We start from the raw sequence: 21958 nt of genomic DNA, 5'->3' as shown, positions 1-21958 counted from the left end.
AGATCAAATTCCTATAACCAGGGACTATAAATACAATTTTTTTAATATACTACCTACTTTGAAGTTTGTAGTGTGTAGCAGTTTTCATTGTCCTACTTGAGATACCCTACAGAAGCCTGATTTTCAGATCACAAAGCTCAGTTATTTTCTGACAGTCATAACACCTTGAGATCACAACATTTATTTTCAAAAAACACAGACACATTTATTGGAACAACGGGGAAATGTTTGTGTCACTTCATGTTATATATTTGTTGTCACTGTCATAGATTAGTCAAAAAGAAAAAAAAAGAAAATACTTCTTTAAGGTAATGTTTTGTAACAGCCTGTTTCTTTTCAGTGAATCATACTGATGCTCCCAAAAGAAATGGTAACTTTAATTTTGCAAAGTGTTGTTCGTGGCTACAGAGTGGGCGTCACTATGAAGAAATAACAGTAGTAAAGCAATAACAACAGCAGTTAGTCCCTTTCCCAAAGAACTGAGTGGTAGTTAAAAAAATCTCCCTATATTTAGGATACTTTTTCGTCTGATAAAGACTTTTACTACTCTTTTTCATTCATTTTCAAAATGCAGCACAAATGGACCTAATACAAAGTAAGCTGTCACAGAAAGAAAAACAGGTATTCTATAGAGAGATGACAGAAAAGACAATTTTTTAGAAAGGGACATAGGAATTTAATTAATCACTTTCCATTAAAATTAATGTAAGAGGTGTCACTACTTCCACAGAAAAGTGAAAATTTATGCTGTTGTAAAGAACATGTTATGTCTCCCAGATGAACATCAAATTTTAACAATATAAATATATCATCACATTACCTGGGACAGAATAACTATAAAGACCTCAGTATAGGTTCTGATCTCTGTGCTGGGAAGCAGCAGGGATCTCAGGGTCCTGGCACACAAGCTGACAGGGGTCAACAGGGCGCTGCTGCAGCAACAAAGGCACATCGGATCCTGGGCTGCCTCTGCAGGGGCACCTTTAGCAGTGATGGAAACATATCATCACACTCTACTCAGCCTCTGTCAGGCTGCACTGGAGCTCTGTGTCCGGTGTCAGCCCCCACTGTTCCAGAAAGACACAGACAGACTGGAGAGTGTCCAAAGGAAAGACATGAAGACCATCATGGGGCTGGAGAACCTGCCCTATGAGGGAAGGCTGAAGGAGTTAGGAATTTTCTCCCTGGAGAAGAGATTTCCAAGAGGGGAAACTCATCATTAAGTATTCCAGTACTTAAAAGGCAGCTACAAACTGGACAGAGTCTCTCAGAGGCCACAAGGAGATGACAAGGGGCAAAAGGTACAATTTGTACCAGGAGACGTTTCATCTCAACAATAGAAAGAAATTTTTTACAGTGAGAATGATCAATCACTGGAACAATCTCTCCAGGAATGTGGTGGAGTCCCCAACACTGGAAGTGTTCAAGCTGCAGTTGGACAAGGTGCTCAATAATGTCATATAGTCTTCCTCTCCCAATCTTCTGAGATCCTTTCCAGACTTAAAAGGTTGTTCTATAACTCTATGACTTTCCATAAACTTTAATCAGCTCTTGGCATTTTAGAAATTAAAATGATGGTGAAGGCTTTAACCAGTATTAGAATATTTGGCTAAATGTCAAGAATTACCGTGCTCACTCTAGGAAAGCTATATCCCAGCAAGAAATTAGCCAGGGCCCTTTGTTTTATGGTGTGGAGATTTTGCAGTAAGGAAAAATGGGATCTCAGAAATACATCTCTTCCCATTTCCCTCCTCAGGATTGATTCTTTTTTCCTGGAACAAAGCTCCAAAGCTAGACTAAAATCAGATCTTCCTTCATGATAATCATCACTTGGACCCCTCCAAGTTCTGCCAGGTGGCAGAAATTCCTGCACATCCTAATCCACTTTCCACTTTCTTTTTATTGACACAATCAAATAGGTCACATACTGGGACTGAACATCCTCATATTATTTGTGCCTTGTTTTCCCTTCTCCATTCAAAACTAATGCTTTTGCCTCTCTTCTCATCTATTTTTAAAATGTTAAAGCACAACCAAAATTCAATAGAAATATAGAGATTGTTTTGTTAAAAAAAGAATTTGAGATTATTCAATACAAAGTCTCTGAAGATGATTATTTACATTGACTTACTTTTACCCTAGTCTAGACTTAAGGGAGATATTTGAACAGAAAAGGCTGTTGCAAATTCCTCTGAAGTATTGGCATTTTTTCCAAAATACTCTATGTCTCATATGAAAGGAAGCTGAAATACCATTAAACATTCAGTTTATGGATTTATTTATGACAGGAAATGCATTCTTCCTTAGGGAACTAAACTATTCTGAAACAGTTAAACAATGTTGCTTGAACTTGTCAGCCTCAAACAGAAGGCCAAGTATAATCCTCCAGCATCCACCCCCCATCTGAACTGTTCACTCAAATATAGCACAGTGTAATGACTCACTGTTTAGCTCAGAATAATGACAACAGTTGTGCGATAGAGATTTTTAACTGGTGCTTACAACTGCAGACTTTGACTTTTCTCCTAAGAAGTGTGCACGCTGGAGTGAATGGAGGAAGCAAAGTGGAGAACTGCCATTGACAACTACGCTTTCTTCTTAACCTTGCACGGTAGATGCTGGCAGCTGCTTCCAAAAATCCCATAACTGTGTATGTCAGAGTATTGAGCGAGATCTGCATAAAGGTTACCATGTCTACAGGATTACCCAGTGGGGCTGAAAAAGATGCTGATTTCAATGAGACAACCCATAGGCAGCTCCTCTGGGACTCTATGCAAGGCTCTGCTTGCAATCAAGGGTCGGGACTACTGAGGTGCTCTTCCTTGCAGCATGAAAAAACTTAGCGTCAAGCGGGCTCTTTCCTCCAGTGAGCATAATCCTCCCAGTAAAATTATATTAAAGGGACAAGAGAACTAATAGGTCATGGAGAGGAGAACTTTGCCCTTTAAATGTGTAACAGAAGTCATGAAGTATAAAACAGAGCTCAGCTTCATTTTTTTTGCCTTTTTTTTTTTAAATTTCCAGCTGCACTTTATGCAAAACTATTCATGCAGTAGCAGACTAGGGAGAACAGAGGAAGAGTAGATGGGATGAGGCCCTTTCTTGAATCTTTTTCTCCAGTCTGCATCCTAGTAAAAGAAGAAGGAGCTATGATACCTAGCCCATGTGGAGGGTCAGATGAAAGGAGGATGTAGATTTCCCCAATTCACTGCCAAAACCTGCAATTTATGGTACACTCTGACTCCAGAGAAAGTAAACTATTTGGGTTAGGGGACTTCACTGTTTGGACCCTTCAAAGAGAGACAGAAATTTGATATCATGATGTAAAGATGCTTCTGAAACAAAAATATTGTCCAGTTTAGAAAAGAAAATGTACATAATTGAGATTACAATAGTAAATAAATACCACTAGCACTGAACAGAAGAGGTTTTATTATTTTCAAGCAGTCAGAACAAAAAGCAGCTGCAGACAGCTTGGTCACAGTACAGGGCAGTATTCCTGACAGCATTTCAGCAGCTGGAAACACAGACCCTGAGGTAGCAACTACCTCTGCAGCCACAAAGGGCATGGAATTTTCATCTCTGCACCTCCCTCAGAGGCCTCTGGGATCACCTGTGCATAACTTCTACCCAGTAAGGTAGAAGTTCAAGACCAGCAGCATTTTCTGGTCAAGCTTAAGTTGTCATACTGCATGAAAGCCAATAAAGCACTATTTTTATGCATAGTCTGTGTTTGTTTCTTAGTGTATTATTGCTTATCTTCTGTGAGTCCTTGTAGGTTTGTGTGTTATATCACTACCTTTTTAGTTTTTGTGTAATGTTTTTCATTGCTTCTCCACCTCAGAAGATAATAAACAATAGTCTTGTAGTCAATAGTTGAAACCTGTCTTTTTAATTTTTATATGACAGGAAGACATACTGATGGAAGAAGAGAGTATATATTTAGGACTTAGAAGAAATAAAATTTCAGCACTCAGCTACCCTGGATTCCCTAGGCCAATTTTTTAAATATTCATGAATAATTTCAAATTATATGGTTTTATTTCTCTATTACATATAAACACATAACATCATTGTATATGCTGCAATTCTAGCTTTAGATTTTTGTCCATTGTTCCTTTTGTAAAGATGCAACAATGTCAACCTTCTGAAACTCCTGTATACACCACAGATTAATTATTTATTCACCTCATGGGTTGCGTTTCTGTTGTTATTATTGCTTACTTTCTGTCTGAATAAAGAATCAATGACAATAATAACAACAGAAAATTTCAGCTTTAGCATCAAAGTCCTCCACTGACTGTAAAAGTCAAAGCCAGGATGTGGCAGCGGCACAGTGTCCCAACACCAGCCTAGAGGTAAAACAGTATCATAGGATACCTTCCATCCTAGATAACCAAGATCCCAGGGGTTTTTTTCCTTCATGAAAAACACAACTTTAATATTTCACTATGTTTTGCCTTTTTTTTCCCCTCCCCCAGGTCATTGTCCTAGTAACTACTGGTATTTAGCATTCTGAAGCAAGTTTTGATCAGAAATTTACCAAAATCTAGTAAATTTGCCTGATGATTTGTTTTTAGCATTCAGTATTCTCAGCCAAAAAGTGTTTTCTATGGAAAATTCCCAACCAGCTCTACTACTAGCCAGACATCTGGAGTATTAGTTGGAGGCGTTTGTGTCTGGAATGACTGCTGAACCGTGGGAGATGTCACACCATGACCTTAAATCTAACCCCACAATACAGCTGCACATCCTGTGGCCACAAATTCCCTGCAGGGATCTAAACCCTGAAATCCTTGCTGGTTTTCCCTGTGCATTTCCTTATAGCACCTGGAGAAGAAAATAAAAGTATCTGTTCACTGTGAGGCACCAGTACAAAGTTATGATCTAGGTGAAGCCATCATAGGAAGGTTTTGTCTCCCTTAAGGAACAAGAAATATGATTAAACTACAGAGGCGTTTCTATACTTAGATAAATCTAAATACTGTGAGTCACCAAAAGTTGTGAACACGTAGTAGTCACTGTGAACTAACAAACAATGGAGAAGTTCATAAGGTGTCCTGGGTAACTACTCCAGTTTCTACAAGTATGCTCTATCTCTACCACAGAGACAAGGATAGATAAAATGGTGCTTGTGCTTCCCACTTGCCAGAAAGTGAATGTAAAAGAACATAAATGGTCAAGTCTAAGGACAAAACTCAATGATCCTCACGTTATTAATTAGCTCTCTGCTCATCTTGTAGGTCTCTTTCTTTCGGCAGTCAGAAAAAGAGTATCTTCACAGCCTTCTAGTTTACTCAAGTTAGGCTTACACTGGGTTGCCAATCCTGATATCATCCCTCTGCCTGGGCAGGCTGACCCTTACGTTATACAGGATCAATTCCTAGTAGCTTTGAAAATCTACTGCAGACTTTACCTAAGTACCTGAAATGTATGCCATACGAAAGAACAACCAACCTTTTGGGAAACTACTCTCTTCAGCAGAATAAAGATCAGTCTAATTTTTCAGATCAGATTCTTCCACAAAGCTGCTGCTGTGCACCCACTAGTCATATAAAATTCCACTTAACCTTGTTACTGCAAGACACATGCAGTAACACTGTCCTACAGTGGGTGTAACATATAACTGGAGGTGACAAAGTCCCTTCAAAAGAAAATAAGTTGCAAATAATGGGTGTGGGTTTGTTTTCTTAAAGCAATTGGTGATTATTAAAATCAGACAACAGGAAGCACTTGAGTGAAGATGACTGGAGGGCTGAGCAAAGCGAATTTTCCCTTAGAGTAGCCTAAAATAATTGGCAATTTCCCACATGCCATGGACAGATGTATTTCAATCAGCTCCTCTCATTTTGCATTTCCAAAGGCTCTGGGCCACACTGAGGAAGTGCAATCATGAACTTTAAGTCCAGAGAACTGTCACCAGGGCTGACTTTGAGTCACCGTGTCCCAAGCATGCTCTCACGATAAAGTACCAGGCTTCTCTGAGGCATGTAGCTCTGAATGCTCCCCAAAGTTGTTGTGCTGTCCAAATGTTGGTAAACTCACAAAACTAAGAACTCTTCCAAATCTATTAATGGAGACATTTCTTCTGTGGAACTGTTTCTGATTTTTTCTTTTAACAAAAGAATATTTCCGATTTGAAGTTATGCAGCCTGAAACAGGATATCATATACCTTCTAGAGTCTGATGCAGACATTAGGCATGAGGCAAAGTTGCTAGGAGACCACAGATGAAGCAAGGAGGATTGCAGTAACACAGCAGCTTTTCACACAGGGCTGATGAGAATGCCTGCATCAGCAGTCAGCCTTTTACAACTTAAAACAAACCAGACAACCTTTTACTGCTTACGTAAACATGTACATTTGGTGAGGACCACTGAATTGTTATAAAACTAGCATGCCACAATCTGAATAAAAAGCAAGGCAATAAACACTGAAAGGAATTACACAAACAACACTCACTACTCTCCCTCATTGTTTTTGGGAACAGCCCCTTCTCTTAGAAAATAAAAATCCCATATATACCAGCAAATATTGGCACTTTCTGTTTGTGTTCTGGACTTAAGTGACATATTAATGGAATGTAAAGGGGAATACTTAATGAGTCAGCAGAAAAGTACACTAAAATTCATTGTCAATTTCTATGTTATTTAGAAAACTGTATCACTCTCACTGTGGCCATGAGCCATTACAATCCACACAGCCCTTTTGACTCTTCTGTGCCCTTACTCATGAGGCAGAGTTCATGCTAATTAAGATTTACCACCTGGCAAGCGGAGATTAGAGATTTTATCAGAGTCAGGCTTTCATTGTTGCAGTCCTCGTCATCACAGGTATTTAAATAGACAACATAAACCAAAACTAATGCAGTTGTAATGGCTGTAAATTCCCACAGCATAGACAGGCTACACTAAAGGTTCTATTTTTAAAGCATTATTTGTCACCTATATAGAGAGAGTTGAAGCATAGAAAGTCTAGATCACATCTCAAATTCAAATGGAAAGCCTACGACCAAACAAAGTTGTGAATCTGTGTTTCAGTCCAGCTCCTTTCAGTGGGACCATGTATCCTACAAGGTATTAACGTGTTCACCATTTAGGTAGGACTTACCTGACAAATACTAATTCATATATTTCATTATAAAGTAGACACTGAAAGCATGACAGACTAGAATAGCTTTACTCTCTTAAAGAGGGAGAAACTAAAAAATTTAGCTGTACTTGTTCACACCATCAATGCTTGAAATTAGATTATGTTAATCCCACTCTTCACATGAAATGGTCCCTCTCCTATGGTGTTTCTTCTTTCTCTAGGTGATCAATGAAGACTGGCTCTCGAGTTGATAGTGCTGATATCAGACAACACTGTTTGAGCGCAGCTTACAAATCAAATAGTAAAATAGCTTTGGAAACACACATCTGAAAGCTGGAAGCTCCAAGTGTGTCAAGCACTGTATCGTGATAATAAAGAAACAATTGAGTCGAGGACCAGACTATGTCATGCAAATACAAGGTCCCATCTACGTTACCTGAGAATAAATTAACTGAATTCAAGACAGTATCAGCTAGAAATTTTCTGCACTACTCTATTTGATTATTTCATGAACTAGTCGTTAGCAAGTGAAAAAAGGAAAGATGAGGGTATGTGTTTGCTTCAGTTTGTGATTACAGTATTTACAGGCCTATCTCCCATGTTACTGTATCATAAATCATTTGAAAGACACATGACATTTTTCTACTGTAGCAAAACATTTTAAAATGTGTTTTAAATTACTGTGATAGGGCCCAATTTTTATGTTTCAGGTAGGAATACCTGTACACAACAAATATAAATAATTGTAGTTAATTTCAGCAGCTTTATGTTAATCATTTATTTCTTCTCTGTGAGTTCCCAGCTCTGTATCTTTTCACAACCCTGATAGGACCACCTTCATACACCACAAAAATAAGCAGATAATACTCTCTTGGAAAATCTCATTAGTCAAAAATAGGTATGTTCTGCCAGAGCAGCCCTTTTTAACAATTAAATTATCAGGCAAGATTTGAAGCATGACAAAAAGTGATCCCAGCAATAATATTCTATGGGTTTTAACACATCAGATGAGAACTGCATTGCAACTTTTCACTGAAGGTCAATGCCATAGAGAATTTTCCATACAGCACTATCTCTAGCTATTAAAATTCATATAATTCCACTTAATCTAAAAAAAAAAGTAGTAAGATATGAAGCATATTCTAAATTCAAGTAAAACTCACATGTAGGAGGTAATTTTAAATCAATATTTTCAGACTACCGTCATAGAACACTACATATAATTTGTTGTACAGAACCTATATCAAAGGAATGCTTCCAGAGCAAAATGTTTTACTGAAAGAATAAAAATGCATATCCAATTCTACACACAGTGTCTATGGCAAAAGTCCTTCTTTTGTACTAAGCATTTTGCTTCAAGTAGAACTGAGTTTAAAAAAAATCATACACATGCTGGAAGCCTTCTCCATCACCCACAGGGGAATAATCAGCCCGTTTTCTGTTACCAGTATTTCTTTCTTACAACACTGATAACAGAATTTGTGGGTGCTGCTACAATACAGCTTGCTCTCTCTTTCTCCAAAACAACAGTTTCTCACTACCCTTGAAATCACAGGCTTTTCACACAGGTATGAGAAATGCAGGGTCAGGGTCTCCATTCTGCTCATGCATTTCTGCTGCCTTTGGCTCTGCTGGGAATGCTGAATGTCTGAGCGTGTGTCAGCTGCACACCATGATGCTCTCGTCAGCATGCTATGAGCTCTGACTCAGAAGCAGGAGCATCATCTGGATATAAACCAGACCTGCTTCATAGGCCTAGTCACCATCCTGAGGTCCATCACTGTTTGCTGACCACACAAGCATTGCTCTGAAGGGCAGATTTTTCATAAAGTGTACATGACTGTACAAAAAAGTTACTATTGTGATCAATACAATGAATACTTTCATATAACTGTGTATCCAGATAACAATCTTTATTTGATTATCTGCTAATGCACTTTATAGGTGAAAATCTTATCCTAAATTCCTTCCGATGTGATATGGCATTTTTTAATTCATTTATTTACTTTTTCATCCTAACTTTCTGAGACTTTGTCACTTAACATCCACTGCTATCACATGAACATTTCAAGTACTACAAAAAATAAATACTTGCATTCTGGTGAATTCAGTCCTTAGATAACAACAAAATATATTCATCAAAGTAATTGAGAAATTAAATATATTCCATAAACCATAGACATATCTAATTGAGCAACCATCAGTATCAGAACAGAACAGTGTTGTTTATTCCTGAGATCAGAAGGTCCCTTATTTTTAGGAATTATGTTTCGAAAAATTGTCTCAGTGAAGCACTTGTCTCTTTCAAAATGGCTTCTAGACTACCCTGAAGAATAAAGTCAGAATTTAGTCACAGCAACTCATGAAAGCTGTCAAAGTTATTAAGCACTGGGCATGAGGAAAACTGGCCTCTGATTTCAAGTTCTTTTCAAATATCCAAATACCGATGTAGGTTTTTCAGTATAACAAAATAAAATCCAAATAGGATTCTTTATCCAACACACTTGTCGAGGACTCAAAAAATGTGACTTGTACTCGTTAATATGAATCACAGATAAAAATTAAGGTCAAAATATAGTCAAAACCCTGGATTTTTTTTGCCATCTGTAGCAACAGGACCATGTCAAAGTAACCACATTATAGTACAATATAGTTCACTGTTTAAAAGTCAGGCCACTTATAAATATCTTATAGACCACATTGTTTACTGTGATTTTAATATAAATTAATATTTCAGTATTTTAATGACAAGGCTTAATTGTAAAGTGTGTCATGCAGTAAGTATCCTACTAATGGTTCTGAGCTGAGTCCATAATAACTTTTACAGATACTTAGGGGTTTCTTAAACTTCAGGTAAGTCCAACTTCTCACTTCACACAGGGCAACCTAAAAGTTAAACCACGTATTTAATAGCATTGTCCAAACTCTTGAACATATATGGGCTTGGGACCATGACCACTTTCCTGGGGAGCTTGTTCAAATGCTTGACCACATTTTCCTTATATCCAATCTGAACTTACCCTGACACCACTTTAAGACATTTCTATGCATGTGCAGCATTTGATGTAATGGGAATCTGTGACACAACAGACTCCTTCATGGTTTTTAAAGTGAAAAACAGTCAGCTAACAAAAATAGGGATCACTCTGGCCAATTTAACATTGGTCAGAAGGTAAAAGTCACACGAACTGAATTTAGAAATAACGTATATGTTTTTAACTGTTTTGATCATTGACATAGCCACTAGGAAAAACTATGCATTCTTTGCCATTTGTAGGAGGACTCATTTGACAGCGTGTAGAAGCTTACAGAGCAGGCATCCACAGTTAGGCTAAGACCATAGATTTCCCTTACAGACAACTGAAAAAAATACACATTTTTAGGGTGTGATTCACCTCATCCTAGAATAGACACTTGAACTAGGACAAACGAAGTAGACTTCTCCAAAAGTCCTTATTTCAATAGTTTTACAGGGTAAATAACCATGTGAGAGGAATCCTTATCTTACTATATTTAAAATCAAATCCAAATGCCTCTGTGAAAGATAAGCCTTATTTTTAAACACAATTTCTAGGTTACATACAAAGGTAACAGCAACATTCTACAATATTACCATTCCTCCTGTCCTGAAATCACTTACATTTAAAACTGAAGACAGGACAACCAAGAACTGCTGACAAGTTTCTCAGTACCCCTACTTTCAGTTTAAGTATGATGAACTCACTTTTTTCTTCTGAATTCTAAAGGAGATTTACTAGCACTTTTTGAAAATATTTGATTATTCCTAGCATTTTATTCTATGCAAGCATTTTTCCACTGCATTGCCTTTACAGATTCTCTTACACAACCAGTGAAAACATGAGGAATTTTCTGAAAAATAAAGAGTGGTAATGAAAATGGTCACAAAATGTGACTGTCAGAATAAAACACCTTCAAAATTTCCTTACAATTACAGCAATTACTCAAGAGAAAGTCAAAAGATAAAGAGAACCTGGAAGACCACTCTCCCAGCATGTGACAGTATAGCTAGCACATGTTAATCGTCCATAGTTACTGGAAAAATAGAGAAATAAAATCAATCAAGAAAATATATTTTAATAGGATTAAATTAATAACTGTTTGAAATAGTCTTTTATCAAAACTGAAAATGCTACGTCTTCTGGTATCCTCAGAAAAAATTTGTCTTTTAATGCTTGCTCTGCGTTCAGTGCTTTAAAACCATTTTTCTTCAAGATCCATAGTCCAACATATTTTTTCAGAAAGGTATTCTTTTGAATATGTGGACATTTTTCAACACTCAAATATTTTATTGTGACATTTTAAAAAATTCATAAGCATCATTAATACCTAAACATATTTTATCCAGAACTCTATATCTATTTATTTGAATATCATGTTGCCATATTTCATAGAATTGCTTCATTTGGTTGCCTTGCATCCATACTTTCTGGGCAGAACAAATCATTTGGATGAAATCTCTCTTGATTCACCATACACAAAGAGTTCAAGGAATATAGTTCAAGATATAACCTAACTAATAAATCAGGAAGATTTGGAATTCATAGGTATACAATTTTCTTGCTCAAGAATCATCTTAACAACACCTCTGAATACATTTTTTTTAAAAATTATCACTTTTCTCTCAAGTTTTAAATCTTCAAAACTGTCTTTCCATTTCACGGGGGGAAAAAAAGGACACGTTTTTGATGTAACCTTCATTTTTAACAGACAAAAGGAACTGCAGTTTACAAAGTTAATTTCAACCATGATATAAATCATCCTGTGGGAAGTCTGTCTGGCCTTCTCATCCAGCCACATATAGCTTTTGTTAAAGGCTTTAGACAGTATTGAATAGTGTTCTACATAGTACATAATACTCCCATAATACTCCCATTCTCTTGGAAAACAGAAGGTTTGTATTATGGGAAGAACAATTTAACCAAAAAAGAGGAGTGAAAACACATAATAAAAACAACATATAATCTGACACTTGGAAAAGAAAGGCACATGTCTATCTCCATGGTTTTTCTTCCTTGCTACATCTCCATCTCTCCTTCCTAAACATTACCAATTCCAAACACCAGCAGTTACAAAGTTGGTATAGGATCAAAAAGCAGAACAGCAGTGGAATTTAAAATGGTATAAAAGGATATCTGTTTTTCCTCCTCCTGCTACCTTCATACCAAACATAGGGAAAGTAACTACAGTAGCACAGGAAGGAAGCAAATTAACACTGAGAAAGAACAGATAGTCTACACATTCGTCTTTCATGCAGGTCTACAACTAAAGAAAAGAGGCATGTGGCCTCTCAAAGCTGCAGAACTTTCTGAGAGCCACTACACTACTGCTGAAGTTCAGATCAGGTGCTTACTCCTGAAGTGAATTTCTTTGTTGCCATTGCATACTGTGCTTTGCTTGTAGCATGGGACAGTCCTGAATCATGGGAATCGTCTTCTTCTCACACGATACTGAATGGCAAGAAAGGCTCCAGGAGTGACCTTCAGCCACAAATAGGCATTTAAGGCATACAACAAGGCAACAGCTTGTCCGTGTGGTCTATTGTGCTTACTAAAATAGGGCATAGCTTACATGACTGTTGATGAGCACCAGTGAAATACACGTACACAAAAAAAGACTGTGACATATTGATGCAATTGTAAATTCTCCTAGCAATAAGCAGGTTTCTACTGACAGAATATGATGTAATGAATCAGGTCCACATATCACTGACTAGCTGAGAATAAAGAGCAAAAAGGGTTACCTTAATAGGGCTTCCATCAGGAGTGAGAACCTCTTCTGAAAGCTCCATCATCTTCAATGCCATTAGGGCAATGGCTTTAGCATGACTAAGGCTTTTCTTATGGAGCCCTGCTGCAACACAGTATGCATCGCCTATTGTTTCCACCTGCAGCAGTTAGAAGAATCGAATGTTAAAGTATGATAATGAGAAGGGAACCCTACCATTAGGATTGCAATCAAATAGAATTGCTTAAAACATGTGAGCAAAATATCCATAAATAAGCAATTAGACGATGGAGCATAATTACCTGAGTTTGCAAACAGGTGCAGTCAAAACCTGACTTGCAGTTGCATAGTGGTTTGTCACCATTATAACCAAAGAAGATAATCTAGACCTGTGTATATCATCAGCTGAGATACTACAACATTTTTCCATAGCAGTAACACAGAAAACTGCCTTTTCTTAAATGAGAGATTGCTTGCAGCTTTGTTTCACACTATCTTGGCTGAGCTTGCTGTTGGGTAAGAATAGTGCTACATAATTATAATTCATAATTAGTATTTGCTGCGCTAGAAAATTATATCAGGAAGATAATTAGAAAAAGCAAAACATCACCATAAAAAACACTGAAGAGTATATAACTTCTCATTAGTGGGTAGCTCTTCCTGCTGTAGGGATAATTTACAAATAGATGCTATTGTTACAGACTTTTGACTACACCTTTCTCTGTTATTTTCAAATATGAATTGATGTCCCTCTCTACTATACAGGCTATCTGACTCTGAATTCCCTACATGAAAGGCATGAAGTTAGCAGACTGATCCCTCTGGTCTCATCAGACAGGCCTTACCTCTCTCTTATCCTTGATTTTCTTTAAAGAAAGCTGTCCCTCAGGAGGAAGCAGGAGCAGAATGAATTGCAGAAGCCCTCTGGCTCTGGGTAAAGGCAGCCTGAGAAATCTTGAGGCCCTCAAGCTTTATTGACAGCATTGTGTTGTGCAATCTGCTTGCCCATACATCTGTAACATTCTCATACACAGTCCATTAACACATGCCCAGCCAGACCTCAAGAATTAGTTTGGGTTTGCTACATAACTAATCTGGTTTTTAATTGAGGATAAAGAACTACGGTCTATACATTCCTGGGTGCCTTCATGTTATACACAGAGGATCAAGTGAATACAAGATTACTTTGGAAAGTAAATATGTATGAATTGTATAACTATCCTTTGTTCAAGGATGCTCTTCCTTGAGAAAAGGAAGCCTTTCAGTCATACAGGTTTGAGGAAAAATATATTACGCTGCTCAATTTTATTTTTTTTTGTTTATTCCACTGATAAATATAGATTATGTATATAAATGTATCATATATATAAACTTTAGACAGAGTAATCAGATAAAGATATTCTTCAGCCATGTCTTGATTTCTTACCCTCCTTTTCATAGAGCAACAGATGTTTCCTCCAATTCAGCTGTGGTTACCTATGCATCAAATCCTTCTTGTGGTCTCACCCATTTCTGTTATACTAATCACCAGAAATATTTATTTCTGCTTAAGTAAGTATGTGATTGTAATCATTGTAATTTTAGGTTGGCAAAAACTTGGAATATTAAACAATTTCTCTACATTCCACACCCGGTTTACAGGCACTGTATAAAGTGTATATGCTATATTTAGCCAAAGAGATCATTACTAAACTGTTTCTGATCACTTATGAGTAAGTGATCAGAGCCTGAAACCATCCTACTGTTGTGAGGATATAAAACTTCATTTTACAATATTGAAATAATAATGAACACCAGTTGCAATTATATCAGTTTCCTCCTTAAGAGCTTGAGAGTGAAAAAAAAAAGCAGAAATAAGCAGCAGGGAAACGGGTAACAGTTTATGTAATTGTAGTTTAATGCTCTTTGCCTTCCTCACTTAACTTTTCTCTTTGAGAAAAACAACTCCTGGTTTGGGTGTGTTGGTTTGGGGTTTTTTAGCTGCACTGAAGAGTGTTATTTTCCATCTTAACCTGCGTCTCCTTTTGCCTGTTGCCTATGCATGTTTCTGCTCTCCTACCCAAATACAGACATATCGTTCTAGGTGCACGCAATGTGTATTAAGTAGTAAGTTAACACTTTTCAAAATACAAGTTTGTTAAAAAAACTATCTAGAATTTTTAGATATATCTGCCCTTTACAACAAAATCTGTGCTTCTTTTTCTGATAATAACATTATTTGCACCCTCATCAGCGTACAGTTGACTAAAATAGGGGGACCAGTCAATTTGCTCCAGGGCAGGGCTGCCATCCTGAGGGACATGGAGAGGCAGGATGAATTGGAAGCTCATGGAATTCAATAAGGACATGTGCAAAGTCCTGTCCATGGGAAAGAATTTCTCTGGAACTGATACAGCCAACTTCCTGAGGTGCAGCTCTTTGGGAAAGATCCTGGGGGTCCTGGTGGGCAGCAAATGGTGCATGGGTCAGCAATGAGTCCTGGGAACAAAGATAGCCAATGATAGCCTGGGCTGTAGGAAAAGACATCGGGGAAGTGCTTATCATCCCTTACTCAGCACTCATTAGACTTAGATACCACACACAGTTTTGGGCCCCTCAGTATAAGACAGAGACTGATAAACTGGATCCAGCTCAGAAGGGGCCAGCAAGATGGTGGCAGCTAGAGCACCTGAGAGAAGAGTTTGGGAGAACTGAGCTTGTCCAGCCTGGAGCAGAGATGGTTTCAGGGCATGGGAGGAGATTGAGGCGGGCTCTTCACAGTGGTGGAGGGTGAGAGAGCAAGAGAAAAAAAATGACATTAGAAAAGAGGAAAATCTGAGAAACTTATTGACAACAAGGTCTTACTCCTTGTAAGAATTTTGCAAGTTTTTTAAAGCAATCAAACAGATCTACAGACAGTAAGGATTTTCATAGATGCTTCAGCAAACACAGTGATAAAGAACATAACCCTTGTGTTTTACCATGTAAAGTCTCATAATAAAAATGCTAGAAAGTAGACTGCTGTATGTACCTGACACTTCATAAGTAGCTCATGGGGCTTCTTGTGCTTCTTCAAGTACCCACATTCAATACTATCAAACACGGACCATTATAATGCACTAGTTATGGCAGTTTCTGCTGTAACCCAAGATTTAACTATATGGTATGCCTTGTTCTCCAAGGAAATGGTTTCTTAAAGAAAAAAGTCAGAGTAAGTTCTATATGTACTCCTCAGCCTAGACTTAACAGAGCACATCTTAGCTTCCTGCACACCCAGGCTGTATTTCCATGGGAGCGTTATATATAAGGAGATGGCTCCTTAAGTCTCACCCCAGCATGAATTCAAGATTCAGGATGGGAATGGACCTTGAACTGGAAGTTATCAGGTACTACAGTAAATACCTCTGCCTTCACAAAATTTTCGTTATCCTGTTTATCCATGTTTCATTCTATCTCCAAGACTGGCCTACATAGTATTTCTTTTATGAAAGCTGAAAAGCCTTTACTCTAAAGGAATACAGCAAAATTCAGCCTTAAGATGAAATTCTTGCAAGTATAACTCTAAAGGAAACCTTTGAAGTTACTGGTATCTCTCAAAGGGCTTTTCTTTCATCCGTTTTCTGCCCTAAGTTGTACAGTAGGAAAATAAGAAAAAGGCCATGGTATATGGCAAAGTAATGCTTCAGACTTATCATTTGGGCTTCCTTATTCCTCTCCATGGCTTCTAGTTCAGCAGCAAGCAGAACTGATATACGACAAAGACTGAAGAAAATTGAGATTCTCTAAATTTTATTTTTATTTTAAGGCAGCCATCTCAGCTCTCATCACAAGGAACAATTTATTTGATATCTATATTCTACTTCAAGATGTCATTGACATCTCCCACATTCAATTCTACCCAAATCACTCTCCAGATATATCACTGCAGATCAGTAATAAGTTTACAACATTGTCATTCAGGATGGAACTCACATTATCCAGTGTCAGTCACACAAAAATGAAGCCTCCAATTTGATCTACTCGTCTCTACTCCTTCTATACTCCTTCTATAGTAACTAAAGAGAAAAATGAACTTCCAGCGCATGATGTATTCCATCCTGAATTCTGGAAACCTCTTTTTTTTCCCCATTTATTACAGCAGGATGCTAATGTGTGTATCTTTGCTTAATTGCCTGTTTCCATGTCCAGACTGTCATTTGATTTGCAAGACCCCTCCCACACAGTCATCAGCACGCTTTTTCTGAGAAATGGTTGAAAACCAGTGATGGCCACAGACTGCAAAGCCTTAGTTTGTGAAATTCTCAGAAGACTCTGGGTGAGCTCCATGCCTTTGAAAGTGCACCCCAGCGTGCATTGTTCCTGCTTCCATAAAGTACACCAAAACAGGAGAAAGATTGCATGAGTATGTTGACTGTTAGTGCTATGATACCATTTGTCAGCACAACAAGATCCTGTTAACCTCAAAAAGTCCTGGATCTTGGCATGCATATTTTGGCACGCAGGTCAGGGGATGTTATTAATCACTAAGCGGAGGGAGAGCAGACATGAAGTATTTTGTGCAGCTTATGGCAGAAAGACTTGAACAAGTCATTTAATCTAAAATACAGATTCTAAGGAAAGAAACAACTAATAAACACACCAGAGAGAAACCAGATAAGGTTATTTCCCTAAGAGATAAAGTGTGTGTGCTCTTTCTCTGCAAGTGGTGCAATGCAGTTTGGAAAAGCCTACTCTGAGCTTGGCTAAGTATACCTGATCCTGAAGTAGCTCTAGATCTACTTTTCTGTCCCCATAGCTACTGTCCTTTTTCAAATTAACTAAAACCTGTTTGTTTTCTTGCTGTTGTGTGAATAGACATTAAGACTCAGTTTAGTTTACGTTTTGAAACATTCTATATGTTTTTCCACTGCACAAATTTGTCAGAAAAGCTTTGAAACAGTTGAATTGTGCAACACTGTGAAGCCTAATAAAATCTGTCAGTTTAAAGCACTTAGGTCTGGGGTATTTTGCTGAAATTAATTCTACATGTGGGATACACTATTATTTATAGCTTTCCAGATTCTCTGAGATATTATAAAAAACTTCCTTTTTTTGAGAGGATTTTAAAGTTTTCAAGATAGTATTTCAGAACACAACTGTCTCCAAAAGGACCCAAGAATCTCCTTCAGTTTCTGTTTAGTGTTTCACTCCCTTAGCTTCTGTCTCAACTTTTCAAAATTAATTCCTAAGCAATGAAACCTTGTGCTCAAGTTTCAAAGTAACTTTGCAACACTTTTATGACAGGATATTCTGCTTTTGGAAACACTTCAGGAAAACTCTTTCCATGTGAACAGGAACAGATTCCAAGTGTCCACCTATGAAGTTTAGAAAGCTGTTCATCTCATAAAGCTCATTTTTTACAAGAAATGACTTACTATAAAACCAAGCTCCTTTCCCAAAAGCCTAGTTATGAAATTATTGGTCTTACCGGGCTTGAGGGTATCTTATTTAGTGGGTTTAATGATGCTCCATACTGGCAAGTTCAGGAGCATTTTGCAGGAAAAGCTGTGTTTGAACTCTTTCTATTGCACCTTCATCATCATCATGGCCAGGCTTCACGAACGAAGATTTGGGAAGGGCTCTACCCACGTTTGTTGCAAGTGCGTTGGTGGCTACTTAGCAGTCTTAAGCACAGATCTTTTAGTATGCAATATATGGAGAAACTCTTTCGTCTGCACTGTAATCCAGAGTGCTATTTTCTTTATGGAAGAAAAAAGAAATAGTACTTGCTGTGTAGAATTATTATCTAGTATTTTGAAAGACGGTGGGTTTTTTCAGTAGTTAAAAGAGAGACGTGCTAAAAGACTTGCAGTTTACATGATATCGGCATCAGGTTTGCACAAAACAATCATGGAATACAGAAGTCAGAGTGCATAAATGATTTCTCTCTTTTGTAGGCAAGTATGAATTTGCAAAAATCAGACTAAATATGTCTGTAAGAAAACATTAAAATAATCATGTATGACTTAAGACACATGTTTGAGTTTAATGTGACTGTTCTTCTCCAGACATTAGAGTGGTCTTAATTTGGTATAAGTATCCCCAGTATTTAAACTACTAGTGAACCATAACACCCTCCTCAAGGTTACACAAGTTTTAATTTATTTGTCCTGAAATTCATATGTTATCTAGCTCCTATTAACTTAAATATACTCCATATTCATTTAAATAATTTAAAAAATTAAAGTATGATTATGAATGTTATTTGCATGAATGAAAATGTTGCATCTTGGTATATGAAGGTCCACCCATATGCTGTCATGGCTGTACTATGTATACTTTAAATGTGGTACAATACCAGACTGTTTAAAAATGAAACGAGCCAAAGCTAATAGAAAGTAAAATTTGTTTTCTTAGTCCCTCAGAAATACTAAAATTTAGAAGGCAGAAAAGCTTGACAAGAAAAAAAGGATTTAAGTATTAATGAAGGTATTTTACAAAACATAGCTGCAGGGAGACCCATATGCTGTAACAGGGCATGTTCTTAGCCATGGTTCCTGTCTAGCTGCAGTGTGTAGGCTTGCTCCTGAATATGGAGCCAGGAAGATATCCTGCTCAGTCCTATTCCAGTTAAAGGTCAGCTTATGGTCAGGCCTAACACACAAACTGCAGACTTAGAAAGCAGTAAGCAGTCCCAGGACCTGTAAGCTGGATGTAGATTCTACAGCTTACAAACAAATGCGAGCTTTTCAGATGAAAGAAAAGTAAGAGACAAAAAAAAAAAAAAAAAAAAAAAGAAAAAAGAAAATATATACAAGTATGGTGTTGTTGAAGAAGAAATTATATACAGAAACAGAAGTCCTACACTCTTTAGAGGATTCCTGGGTGATATATTGCAGGGGAACATGCAGAGATGTTTTAGTGCTTTGTGCAGGACTCTGTGTTTATAAGGCAAAGAATAACTCTTCTGGAGCCTGCATGTCTGTTTGCTTCATTTGCAGATCTCCCTAAAGACAAAAAGTGTAAATCCTTCACAAGGCTGGGGAAAAGTACATGCTTAAAGTAATGAGAAGTCTTAAAATATTCTGGAGTTCTTGGGTGGTGATACACCAGATCTGCAGGGAAAATCCATGGAACCTTTTGTGTTTCTTTTTTTCTCCCCCTTAGCCCAAAAAGACTTCTGAGTTTCCAAAAAAAGTAGCTGCCCCAGCTTTGCCCTGACTTCATATTGGAGTAAGACACACCAGCGTGCCAGCAAGTCCACATTTGGGCAGAGAGTTCAAGATGAAAAAAGTCAGTGTCACAGCCTGCTCAAAGCAAGGAAAGGAAGAAGGTTCAGGAACCCTCTGTGGTGGGACCAAACAGAACAATGTGCTGAAGGGAGCTCTAGCAGGCTGGGTGGCACCATGGAGAGAGCAAGCTCCTGGGCAGTGGAAATTTTTTTCTATTACCCATTTTCATCTATTACACATTCAAAACTCACTGACTTTAATATATCAGGAAAAAGCAACACCTAGAACACTGGTAATCCCCAAAACTGCACCTATCCATTTTAAAGAACAGGTATATCACAATATTTTACGTCTATCATATTGCTTATGTAAGAACACTACTATCGTTTTACATATCTTAATTGCATTTCCTGCATTTTGCAGATGCCTGAGCTGAAGTTTAGAAATTTGAAACCTTTTCAAAATGACCACATAGTTGCACTGAATTTAAAAGGTTAAAATTGCAGAAGTGATAGAAAGAAGATAAAAATAGTGGCCATAGATTTTGCATTAAAACTTGGAGACTATGGTTTTTAACTTATGAAACATAAAGCCTGAAAAACTTCCAAATAATCTGAAGCTCATGACCCTGGTCATTGCAGTATTCTTTAGTCATTATAGTACTGACAGTAAGCTTGAGAACATATATATGAATATGTACATGTATCAGTTCACAAGAGGGAATAGTCATGGCACTGAGAATGTACTGGTATCTTCTGTAAAATGAATACAGATTTCTGTAACTTTAATGACAACTACAAAAATGTAAAGTGATATTTTCAGAAAATGTGAGTTTAAAATCAGGTTCCTAAAAGCATTATATCACAACCTAAATATAAACAACATTTTTCAAAACTGGTGAGTATCAGCCTTGAATGATTGCAGAGCAGTCCAGACTTCCCATCCTTTTTCAGTCTCAGGTCTTTACAATGAGCAAAAATTGAGGCTGTAGCCAGAATTAGACATATAAAATCAGAAAATGAAGATCTAACACACTAACTGTATTGTGTTGCCAGGAATAAAAGCTCAAAGAAGCTGGTAAAAGACTTGGAGGTATGTGTGTGGCACCCCTCAGAGAGGAGTGCCAATTTAGCCAAACAATGAAACCAAAAAGAAAGAAGAAATTCACACAACAAAATTGTGTATTCTAACTATAAAATCAACCTGTGTAATTATATTGTCTTATTCAATAAATACTCAATAAACTTTCAATTAAAGTTTTGACAACAAAGCAAAGAAATTCTGGCAGCTGACAATAGTTCATTGTCAAAAACACTTAGGACTCTGCTTAGACATGGAAAGTGGGACTGAGCACTTCACAGAAAGTGAAGTTTATTGTCTGGGAAAATCTGCAAATGTCTTCAAGGACAAATGCTGCCCTGTTCAGAGAAAGGACAAAGAGACTAACACCTACAGTATCAGGTCTGGTTCTGCTCTATTTGGCTTGACATTACCCAGCCAGCACAAAAAGCCACACAGCCAGTGCACACACAGACAAAAAACCATCCACAGAACATGCTGCCTTTACTCCACGCAGTAGTTAAAGGAAACTGAAGGGAAAAGAGCTGAGAAAGCAGGCCTACACAGGCCTACAAGAAAAAAATATTTTGAATGAACCAATGTCAAAGATATATTATGTGGAGGAGAAACAGAAGCTACAGGAATCTTAAACAGGGAAGATTTCAGTTTGCAAGGTTAAGTTTTAAATGCCATCAGACATGGCTGCAGCATATATAAATAGCTTATTTGACAAATAGATGGCTTAACTGAAGCATCATTTCCCAGCACTTGGCTCATAAACAACAGGAACTCAGATACAGAAAAAAACAGGCGAAAACTGTCAGGTCACCCAGTACATATTTTACCCAAAGCAACAGCCTCCAAAATTTACTG

At 37.5% G+C, this 21958-nt stretch overlaps 1 protein-coding gene across 1 annotated transcript in view; it reads right to left on the bottom strand.

Annotated features, from left to right (window-relative positions):
* GUCY1A2 (guanylate cyclase 1 soluble subunit alpha 2) overlaps positions 1-21958 on the bottom strand; it is a 140623-nt gene that overhangs the window by 33720 nt on the left and 84945 nt on the right. The window contains exon 7 of the mRNA XM_027651961.1: positions 12853-12996. Within this exon, the coding sequence (XP_027507762.1) occupies positions 12853-12996 (144 nt within the window). The remainder of the gene's footprint in view (positions 1-12852; positions 12997-21958) is intronic.

Source organism: Corapipo altera, unplaced genomic scaffold, assembly GCF_003945725.1.
Source record: "Corapipo altera isolate COAL_440 unplaced genomic scaffold, ASM394572v1 0, whole genome shotgun sequence".
Taxonomy (NCBI): Eukaryota; Metazoa; Chordata; class Aves; order Passeriformes; family Pipridae; genus Corapipo; species Corapipo altera.
This window is presented reverse-complemented; position numbering and strand designations above follow the sequence as displayed.